The sequence below is a fragment of the Argopecten irradians genome, chromosome 1 (assembly GCF_041381155.1).
Source record: "Argopecten irradians isolate NY chromosome 1, Ai_NY, whole genome shotgun sequence".
Taxonomy (NCBI): Eukaryota; Metazoa; Mollusca; class Bivalvia; order Pectinida; family Pectinidae; genus Argopecten; species Argopecten irradians.
This window is the reverse complement of record NC_091134.1, coordinates 24631960-24644273: the sequence shown is the minus strand read 5'-3', so window position 1 is coordinate 24644273 and position 12314 is coordinate 24631960. Positions and strand designations below refer to the sequence as shown.

The 12314-nt window shown below is 33.3% G+C and overlaps 1 protein-coding gene across 6 annotated transcripts in view; it reads left to right on the top strand.

Annotated features, from left to right (window-relative positions):
* LOC138321709 (zinc finger transcription factor lin-29-like) overlaps nt 1–12314 on the top strand; it is a 229994-nt gene that overhangs the window by 148805 nt on the left and 68875 nt on the right. For all 6 annotated transcript variants that reach the window (XR_011208352.1, XM_069265625.1, XM_069265614.1 and 3 more), the window contains one exon: nt 5625–5672. Coding sequence is in view for 5 of the 6 variants with exons in the window: in XM_069265625.1 (XP_069121726.1) it covers nt 5625–5672 (48 nt within the window). In the remaining variant the exon portion in view is untranslated. The remainder of the gene's footprint in view (nt 1–5624; nt 5673–12314) is intronic.

The window sequence follows — 12314 nt, the reverse complement described above, 5'->3', positions numbered from 1 at the left end:
TGTTACCCCATTACTATAAAGGGATATTTCACCTGTTATAAGTGATATGTTACCCCATTACTATAAAGGGATATTTCACCTGTAATAAGTGATATGTTACCCCATTACTATAAAGGGATATTTCACCTGTTATAAGTGATATGTTACCCCATTACTATAAAGGGATATTTCACCTGTTATAAGTGATATGTTACCCCATTACTATAAGGTGATATTTCACTGTTATAAGTGATATGTTACCCCATTACTATAAAGGGATATTTCACCTGTTATAAGTGATATGTTACCCCCATTACTATAAAGGGATATTTCACCTGTTATAAGTGATATGTTACCCCCATTACTATAAAGGGATATTTCACCTGTAATAAGTGATATGTTACCCCCATTACTATAAGGGGATATTTCACCTGTTATATAGTGATATGTTACCCCCTTACTATAAAGGATATTTCACCTGTTATAAGTGATATGTTACCCCCATTACTATAAAGGGATATTTCACCTGTTATAAGTGATATGTTATCCCCATTACTATAAAGGGATATTTCACCTGTTATAAGTGATATGTTACCCCCATTACTATAAAGGGATATTTCACCTGTTATAAGTGATATGTTACCCCCATTACTATAAAGGGATATTTCACCTGTTATAAGTGATATGTTACCCCATTACTATAAAGGGATATTTCACCTGTTATAAGTGATATGTTACCCCATTACTATAAAGGGATATTTCACCTGTTATAAGTGATATGTTACCCCCATTACTATAAAGGGATATTTCACCTGTTATAAGTGATATGTTACCCCCATTACTATAAAGGGATATTTCACCTGTTATAAGTGATATGTTACCCCCATTACTATATAAAGGGATATTTCACCTGTTATAAGTGATATGTTACCCCCATTACTATAAAGGGATATTTCACCTGTTATAAGTGATATGTTACCCCATTACTATAAAGGGATATTTCACCTGTTATAAGTGATATGTTACCCCCATTACTATAAAGGGATATTTCACCTGTTATAAGTGATATGTTACCCCATTACTATAAAGGGATATTTCACCTGTTATAAGTGATATGTTACCCCATTACTATAAAGGGATATTTCACCTGTTATAAGTGATATGTTATCCCATTACTATAAAGGGATATTTCACCTGTTATAAGTGATATGTTATCCCCATTACTATAAAGGGATATTTCACCTGTTATAAGTGATATGTTACCCCCATTACTATAAAGGGATATTTCACCTGTTATAAGTGATATGTTATCCCCATTACTATAAAGGGATATTTCACCTGTTATAAGTGATATGTTACCCCATTACTATAAAGGGATATTTCACCTGTTATAAGTGATATGTTATCCCCCTCCCTGATTACTATAAAGGGATATTTCACCTGTTATAAGTGATATGTTACCCCATTACTATAAAGGGATATTTCACCTGTTATAAGTGATATGTTACCCACATTACTATAAAGGGATATTTCACCTGTTATAAGTGATATGTTACCCCCATTACTATAAAGGGATATTTCACCTGTATAAGTGATATGTTACCTCAAGGTTACTATAGTGTATGTCCCATACTGTACCCAATTACTAAAGGATATTACTGTAAAGTGATATGTTATTACTACACCTGTTATAAGTGATATGTTACCCCCTCCCTGATTACTATAAAGGGATATTTCACCTGTTAGTATAAGTGATATGTTACCCCATTACTATAAAGGGATATTTCACCTGTAATAAGTGATATGTTACCCCATTACTATAAAGGGATATTTCACCTGTTATAAGTGATATGTTACCCCCATTACTATAAAGGGATATTTCACCTGTTATAAGTGATATGTTATCCCATTACTATAAAGGGATATTTCACCTGTTATAAGTGATATGTTACCCCCCTCCCTGATTACTATAAAGGGATATTTCACCTGTTATAAGTGATATGTTACCCCATTACTATAAAGGGATATTTCACCTGTAATAAGTGATATGTTACCCCCATTAATATAAGGGGATATTTCACCTGTTATAAGTGATATGTTACCCCCATTACTATAAAGGGATATTTCACCTGTTATAAGTGATATGTTACCCCCATTACTATAAAGGGATATTTCACATTGGTATAAGGAATTCTTTGATAGGTGTATATACAAGTTCCAAGAGTAAATATATTACCCAGCTTAGCCTTTAGAAGGGTTAATTTGAAAATCTAATTTCTTTGTAAAAGTTATTTTCCTTTATTGGGTCTTGTTTCTCAATTTAATTATTCAGTCAACCTTGTCCCAAAACAAAAATTGTCTTTATTTACAGGTTGAATTGTGTTGAAATTGGTCATTTGGGACCTTAGAAAGTTGTTTTATAAAACAGGTGGTCTTTATATAGAGGTGATTGCTATGAGACCAGTTTCTAAGAAAATATGTTTTAAGGGATATTTTGAAATAGTTTAGTTGCCAAATTCACCCCGTTTATCTTATAATACCTTTTTAATATATACCGAACTTTGGAATTTTGAAACCTGTTTAGGGATTTGATTATCCATAAATAAACTTGAAAACATTTATTGAATTATAAAAATGTCTACCTGTGGATATTTGTGTGAGGTTGTTTTACAGGATGATTTCACTAATGATGAGTTGATCAATACAGGTGAGCTGTTGCTAATTTTCCACCTGTGCCTTAATGGGTTACTACCTGTACTTTTTACACATATAACGACAGTTTTAATCTAGCATCATACGTGTTTACACTTCCTGGATATAGAAACTTTTTTTAGCAATAGTTTCAGAAATTTATAGGGATCAATGTCTAACATGTGTTACAAACTTGTTACATACACCTGTGTCATATTTACATATTACATGCCTGGCGATGCCTCATGTTATCAATATTCTATATTTTCTACATGTACTATTCAAATATGTCTCAATTTACCGTATACGGTCTTCATTTGTCACCTTTCACCCCTAGTTTTCCAGCTTTGTCCAAAGAGGCTAATTTAACAGCCATAATTTTTACCTTATAATAATTGGTCATCTTTTGTCTCTTTCCTTCAAGCTTCATCCAAACATCACCCAATTTCACCTTATATGGTCTGCATTTGTCAACAACATATACCAATTTATATTGATTTTCATATCTTCTCTCTTTCTCTTCCTCTTCTTTTCCTTCCTCTTCTTATTTCTTCTTCTTCTGAATCATTGAAGATATATGGTGACAAAGGATACTTGTATGGTCCAACCTATACACGGGGGAGAAACTATGTCACATACATGGTTGCCATTGCAGTTAAAATGGCGGAAAATTGTTCGCTTCAAGGTAGAAATTGGTATGCTGTGTCACCAATGACAACAATCTCAATAAGACAAATTGAGTGCACCGTACCCCGGACATTTCCATGTAGCTGTAGCAAGTGTTATTTGTGTTATAAATCTCTCCGTTTCTTCAAACACTCCAACACAATATCAAAATAGTGCCTGATATCGTTAACACAATCAAGCGTGGTTTTGTAAACAATCCAAATTTCTGCATATTTCCGATGTCGCATGTTGAATTCAAGACTTTGTTATATTATGTCGCATATTGTAATTAATCACTGTTTAATTTTGAATTACGTATATAATCCTCATATTTAGATATAATATCTACGTTTTATCAAAATGATGTCGTCAACACTTAAAATTGGAAATGATGTCGTCAACACTCCGCCATGTTATAGGATACTTGTATGGTCTAACTTATAGGATATTTGTATGGTCTAACTTATAGGATATTTGTATGGTCTAACTTATAGGATATTTGTATGGTCTAACTTATAGGATATTTGTATGGTCTAACTTATAGGATATTTGTATGGTCTAACTTATAGGATATTTGTATGGTCTAACTTATAGGATATTTGTATGGTCTAACTTATAGGATATTTGTGTGGTCTAACTTATAGGATATTTGTATGGTCTAACTTATAGGATATTTGTGTGGTCTAACTTATAGGATATTTCATGGTCTAATTTATAGGATATTTGTATGGTCTAACGTATAGGATATTTGTATGGTCTAACTTATAGGATATTTGTATGGTCTATCTATAGGATATTTGTATGGTCTAACTTATAGGATATTTGTATGGTCTAACTTATAGGATATTTGTATGGTCTAACTTATAGGATATTTGTATGGTCTAACGTATAGGATATTTGTATGGTCTAACTTATAGGATATTTGTATGGTCTATCTATAGGATATTTGTATGGTCCAACTTATAGGATATGTGTATGGTCTAACTTATAGGATATTTGTATGGTCTAAAATATAGGATATTTGTGTGGTCTAACTTATAGGATATTTGTGTGGTCTAACCTATAGGATATTTGTATGGTCTAACCTATAGGATATTTGTGTGGTCTAACTTATAGGATATTTGTATGGTCTAACCTATAGGATATTTGTGTGGTCCAACTTATAGGATATTTGTGTGGTCTAACTTATAGGATATTTGTATTGTCTAACCTATAGGATATTTGTATGGTCTAACTTATAGGATATTTGTATGGTCTAACTTATAGGATATTTGTATGGTCTAACCTATAGGATATTTGTATGGTCTAACTTATAGGATATTTGTATGGTCTAACTTATAAGATATTTGTATGGTCTAACTTATAGGATATTTGTATGGTCTAACCTATAGGATATTTGTATGGTCTAACCTATAGGATATTTGTATGGTCTAACCTATAGGATATTTGTATGGTCTAACTTATAGGATATTTGTATGGTCTAACTTATAGGATATTTGTATGGTCTAACTTATAGGATATTTGTATGGTCTAACTTATAGGATATTTGTAAGGTCTAACTTATAGAAGATTTGTATGACCTAAAGCTGATGTATGGTCACTGTGATTTTTGACCTCAAAACCAAAGATCCATTACAGTGCAACTTTCCCAGCATTTTCTTTATCCAGACAATAGGACTTGTGAACTGTTGAAGAGTATAGTAATGACACTTGGGGGATGACTACACCTCTCTATGATCATCAGCATTCATAGGATATTATCTGATTAAGGAAAATCTGACAGAAAAAATACCTAAAGACTTTAGTCACAGTTATAATGAACCACTGGGGACCAACAAAATAACTTCGCTATAAACATAGTCTGTTATACACACATAACAGTTATCTTGAAAGGAACGTAAGAGGCTAATATAGATATTAGTTACTACTGAATACATCAACAGATTTGCTGTAAGTGTGCTCGTTATAAACATGTATTGTAGATCAGTGGTACAAGATCGTGTGTGTTGAAGGGTGGAGACTTAGAGAGAATGGAATAAACAAATCATTATCATTGACGACCAAGGTTAGCTCCAAGGTAGAAGTTCTGTCTAGAGCTCAAAGTTCCTTGGTTCAAATCTGTCTGTCTGCTACAATTTTCTCTCAAGTTGAAGATTGCTTACTATCTCAAGATGGCTGGTCTGATATTTGACATAATTACCAGGAGTTATGTAATTAAATTATGGACTGTTATAAATGTCATTATTGTTTTTATAACAGTTTTTATCAATGGTCTCTTGTTTTTTCAGATTTATTCAAGTGGAAGCATGCTAGTCCCCACATGCCGACCAATTTCAGTGAGTTGTTTATATTTATTTTTCTTATTCTGTTTTATAACATTGATCAATTCATTTCATATTTGCATATTACAGAGTTATCTGACTGCACTTATATGGTCATTAAATTTGGAGTGAAAATTACATCAATTTCTCTGAAAAATCACGAACACAATACATGTCTGTAAGGGCAAATATCTCCCAAATCATTTCTGTAATCTTATAGATATATATACACCATCAGAAAAATTATATAAATCCCAGAATTCATTTGATCTCGGGAAAGTGACAGTGTAGATCATATATTGCATGACGTACGTGTTATTTGATCACATGTGATACACTTTTCGTGTTTCACGAATTATGTTATAGTTTTAGTTATCTGATCTAAAGATAAATTTTAAAAAAAACATCCAATAAGATCATAGTTTTTCATGTGTAAAGAACCAATCAGATGATGTTATTGACGTCAAAGAGTTATCCAATCAAATTATTCAATATAGTCAGCATTTGTATTCGTTTTTTATACGACATATTTATCATGTTCAGCCTATGAATAACGTTAATTCTTATGTGCCATTTTTAACACATATCAAAATTCAAGTATTGATATAAACTTTATATAATTGATGTGTAGGTATATATGTATAGATTTTTAGATTTTGCTCAACAGCATATCTGATTTCTATATAATCCTGTAGTTGATCTGCAGATAGATTTGACTATAGAGACAGTCATGGCAGTGACATAGAATCAATTCATCAGCAGGGTGCAGGGGAATGTGCCGTCGTAAATCTGTCCACGCCATCCTCTAAGATAGGGACATCTTTTGCAGTAACATACAGTTTTGTAACTATTGATTTTTTTTCCTCACAACAACTTGGAGTTGAATTCTGCATGCCTATTGCAACGTGCCCCTTTCTATACAGATCAATATGTGTATCAAACTACAAAGAGCCTGATATTCACTGTACACAGTACCTGCAAGCAGTATCATTCTATACCTCTCCCATATCTCACCCCTATACTCTATTACGTTTCCTTTTCGCTTTCATTTCTTCAAGGCAGGATCGAGACTTTAATGGATTTCAAATAATTTTTTAAATACATATTTTTGATAAAAAGTAAGAATGTATCATCTGATGATATCATATGATATTAGCAATAATATTTGTACAATGATGTCTTCTATCTCTTCCAACTTGGTGAATAGTCACAGTCTGTCAAGGACAATTTTATCAGCATTAACATTAGGAAATTCCATAAGGTTTAATTTCTCCATAGGAAAGTATTAAAACCTTTCATTTTTTTAATTTGACTTCGGTAAAAACTTGTCAATGAAGAATTTTTACTGAGTAAATTTCCTTAGATAAAGAACATTGATGAACTCGCCATCCCATACTTCTTTAACATACAGCAACAATTGAAAGTCGATAAAGTTAATAATTACAAACTTAATAGTCACAGTTGATGATTGTGTAAGGACATTTTTTGCCTTCCTGTTCTATAGAGATTGAAAAAATAACTTAATTTCTTGACACACTTGAAAGCACAAAGAAGAGTTCGGACAAAAAAGATCTCTTGTGTTTAAGGATCTGTTCACAGTGATAGGATATGAACACAGACTCTGGTAATTGTCGATAGTGCCATTAAAACTGTAAAACGTTTTCATCACAGATGATTTATTTTCAAATTGTGATGCAATTCACACTTTAACTGCTAGATAATTGCATTCCATATAGTTTAATTTCATAATTTCATTCCAATATTGAATCTATGTGGAAACCCCAATTTTGCGTTGAGAAATACATAAACTTTGTATTACTCTGTCGACTGTTAACCTCTGTTGCACAGCAGGAAGTACATAAATCAGCTTCCTGCGGTTATATATGGAGCAGCATTCCGTAGCTGAAAGTCGAAGCTTTACTGTTTCTTGCTGTATTCCAAACTTTTAAAAACTCCTTAGGTGTATATGGTTTAATTTTTCAGAAAATTAATTGACTATGAAATAATGTATGGCATATTGAAAAGTCTTTCTGTAACCAACGATCGTTTATAATATTACTTAATAGACGTCTCAGCATGTTGGACTATTGAATGACATTTACCTTGAAGATAACACTGGACAAAAGTACAGTGTTTCATTTTACACTTATTAAACATATTACCATGAACATAATATTTCATACTGTTATAATATCACTGATATTAGGTGGCGCTTCTGCAGAACTGTTTTTATTAATAAGTTAACGAGCAAATAAATTTATAATTAACCAATGTAGGTACAAAAGGACAGTACTTTAGTTTGGTGCCTTACTTGTCATCTGGATTACCACTGTTGTTTATGGCGCAGTGGTTAAGTGAATTGTGGAATAGTAAATAGTACCAGGTGTCTGCCATTTACCATGTCTAACGTTTCTTTACAGAATCTCTAGTAGTCTTCAAAAATAACCTAAAACACGACATAATATTTATTCCGAATTACTTAACATCTGGTGATAGAAAATAAACAATACTACATACCAGACTAAGGCATGAGTGTAGCACTCTACAATATCATCTTTTTAAAGTCAATCTTACTGATAATCCTTCTTGTCTGTCTGGTGAAATCGAAAATGCCCATCACTTCTTCTTTTTATGTCCTTTTTACCTTTTACAAAAATCTTTTAATGCAAAATCTTAGAAGTTTAAACCTTGTAGATATCAACCTGTTTAATTTAAATGTCTTACTCTGGGGAAACCCAATCTTATCCCTTGATCAGAATATCCAAATCTTTAGTTACATATGTAAATACATTAAAGATACAAACCCTTTTTAATTCATTATCTTGCATTTTTGATAAACGCTTCATCTAATTTTTCACTGTTTCTTTAGTAGAAATAAATAATGTGCACGAAAACCAGGTAAATCCCTTGAAGTAACAAATAAGAATACATCGAGAAACAACCGTCATCAATCACAATTTGTTATTTCAATTTATTTAAACAAACATCTTTATGTATATTTCAGTACTAAGCAGCAACTAGCCTTCAATATGTATATTTTGTATGAATGTTTGGAGAGGGCTTATTCATAAGTTGAAAGAACTTGTGCCCAATCCTTTTTGTCAAATACCAAAAAAAAAGCGAAGAAAATATGTTTAAATCAATTTTAAGTCAAGTGATAGTTCAATTATCTTTCTACAAATAAATTTAATCTCATTTAACTTCTGATCACAGGCTCCATTTCTTATTAACTTCTGATCAGGGGCTATATTTCTTATATATCTGATCAGGGGCTCCATTTATTATACTTCTGATCAGGGGCTCCATTTCTTATACTTCTGATCAGGGGCTCCATTTCTTATACATCTGATCAGGGGCTCCATTTATTATACTTCTGATCAGGGGCTCCATTTATTATACTTCTGATCAGGGGCTCCATTTATTATACTTCTGATCAGGGGCTCCATTTCTTATACATCTGATCAGGGGCTCCATTTCTTATACTTCTGATCAGGGGCTCCATTTCTTATACATCTGATCAGGGGCTCCATTTCTTATACTTCTGATCAGGGGCTCCATTTCTTATACTTCTGATCAGGGGCTCCATTTATTATACTTCTGATCAGGGGCTCTATTTCTTATACTTCTGATCAGGGGCTCCATTTCTTATACTTCTGATCAGGGGCTCCATTTATTATACTTCTGATCAGGGGCTCCATTTATTATACTTCTGATCAGGGGCTCCATTTATTATACTTCTGATCAGGGGCTCCATTTATTATACTTCTGATCAGGGGCTCCATTTATTATACTTCTGATCAGGGGCTCTATTTCTTATACTTCTGATCAGGGGCTCCATTTATTATACTTCTGATCAGGGGCTCCATTTATTATACTTCTGATCAGGGGCTCCATTTATTATACTTCTGATCAGGGGCTCCATTTATTATACTTCTGATCAGGGGCTCCATTTATTATACTTCTGATCAGGGGCTCCATTTATTATACTTCTGATCAGGGGCTCCATTTATTATACTTCTGATCAGGGGCTCCATTTATTATACTTCTGATCAGGGGCTCCATTTATTATACTTCTGATCAGGGGCTCCATTTATTATACTTCTGATCAGGGGCTCCATTTATTATACTTCTGATCAGGGGCTCCATTTATTGTACTTCTGATCAGGGGCTCCATTTATTATACTTCTGATCAGGGGCTCCATCTATTATACATCTGATCAGGGGCTCCATCTATTATACATCTGATCAGGGGCTCCATCTATTATACATCTGATCAGGGGCTCCATTTATTATACTTCTGATCAGGGACTCCATTTATTATACTTCTGATCAGGGGCTCCATTTATTATACTTCTTATCAGGGGCTCCATTTATTATACTTCTTATCAGGGGCTCCATTTATTATACTTCTGATCAGGGGCTCCATTTATTATACTTCTGATCAGGGGCTCCATTTATTATACTTCTGATCAGGGGCTCCATTTATTATACTTCTGATCAGGGGCTCCATTTATTATACTTCTGATCAGGGGCTCCATTTATTATACTTCTTATCAGGGGCTCTATTTCTTTATAGCATTATAAGCAAAATGTGAATGTCTTATGGCTCCTTTACCAGTAAGATAAGTTCAACGGAATGTCTAAGCCTTTTGGTTCTGAGCTCATTTTATCATAAACTTAAACAAATTATATTTTTTTCAAAGTTTTAATTCACGAATCCCATTGCCAATTAAATAAAGTCAAATGAATGGAGAGGTACAAAGTTTGTCATAGACTTATTTTTGGTTCTGTGTTTCTTTTACTAACAAATGTAGTAAAACTTGCCTTAATGACCACCTCTGTATAAAGACCACCTGTTTAATGAGACCACTTTTCCAGGGTCCCGAATACCCTTTCCAACACAATTTAACCTGTTTATAGAGACCACCTGCTTAATGAGACCACTTTTCCAGGGTCCCGAATACCCTTTCCAACACAATTTAACCTGTTTATAAAGACCACCTGCTTAATAAGACCTGACTTTTCAAGGGTTCCAAATTAAGTTTTCAACACTATTTAACCTGTGTTTAAAGACCACCTGGCTATAAAGACCATAATTCCAGTCCACCATTGACAGGTTTGTCCGTGATACAGACTCTGTACAGATCCTTTTATCTTGGGAACAGACTACCAATGTATGAGGCGTTTAGGAAGATACTTCCCAACTAGGTCAATGGTTTTTCTTTTGGTACTCTGGATATCTTAAATCACCAAACCTTATCATCCTTAAATGACATAGCTATTAATTCTTTTAATAAGATACAAAACTTTTCAATTATCAGATACAACATTTTCATTTGCATTATTTCTTCGGTATAAATGACTGTTTGAAACTTATTTGCTGTGATCTTTTTACCACTTGTCTTTGTAGCCTTTGAAAGTATCATTTATACCATGGGCTGTAACATGTAAAACAAGGATTTTGATAAATTTTATGAGAGATATTATAAATTACACAAATCTGGATGAACCTGCAAATTTAGCAAATTTGAAAAACAGATATTAGTTTCTCCCATACTTCAGAGGGATATCCCGTGGTTGCTAGGGAAAAGATATCTCTATATTACACAGGGGGGTGTAAGACAGCTCACACGCGCTAGACAATAACGTGACGTCATCAATACATGCGGCGTAACTGCGGCGCGCATTGTAGATGACGTCATCGGTTTTTACGCATAACAACGTTCTTACGATCATGGCGCGATGAAAAAGCTGGAAACCAAGTGGAATTTCATCATTTTTTCTTCTAAGTATGGAAGAAAAAGAATCTTACATGGGTCTGTGAAGTGGACAGGGATATCTCAACCCTCATGAAAGATTTTGGCCGTTAACCCTCGGCAAGCCTCGGGTTGACCTGCCAAAATCTTTCACTCGGGTTGAGATATCCCTGTCCACTTCACAGACCCATGTAAGATTCTATTAATCTGTTCAGTTATCTTTATGCCAAAAGGTTTAGTAGCCCAAAGTCGGACTTCATGTTTAGTTCAGTACTTCTGTACACAGACCTTGTTTTACACCTTTAGCCAATCAGCAATGGCTGTTTACCCTGATACATAATTAAAACATCCATATGGGGTCTCAGAGACAAGAAATCATTAATAGGTAATAAGGTGTGGTAATAATGATTCTCCTGGCAGCAAAAACACAAATGGGCAATAAAAATCTGAAAATTCAATAAAACATTGCAACTCATAGTGGATTCCTATTGTAAATTATAATAATTTCAGAAATAAATGATTAAAATGTAAATTAAATCTATGAAATTTCAACCCATTATCATAGAAACTGGTATTAGAATGCATTGTGCAGGTGGCTTAGGGACAGTTTCATTTGTAACTTTGTTCAATTTTTACTGAAGTAAAAGCATTTCCTTTCAGAGACGTATTCATTACAGTGTTCAGCTGGGCAGAATTTTTTAATTGGAAATTTTCTTGAAGTATAGTTTAGTCCTTGAAGCTTTCAAGGTCGTGAACACAGCTAAATTGGAAAGAAAATCAATGGTATAAAAATACATGCAAAATGTATTGTTTCTTTAAAATGCAAATATGTAATGAAATGTGCAGCACTTGTTAGACAGTTGATTTCCATTTACGTAGCTGCATTTATTTTCAACTTGGC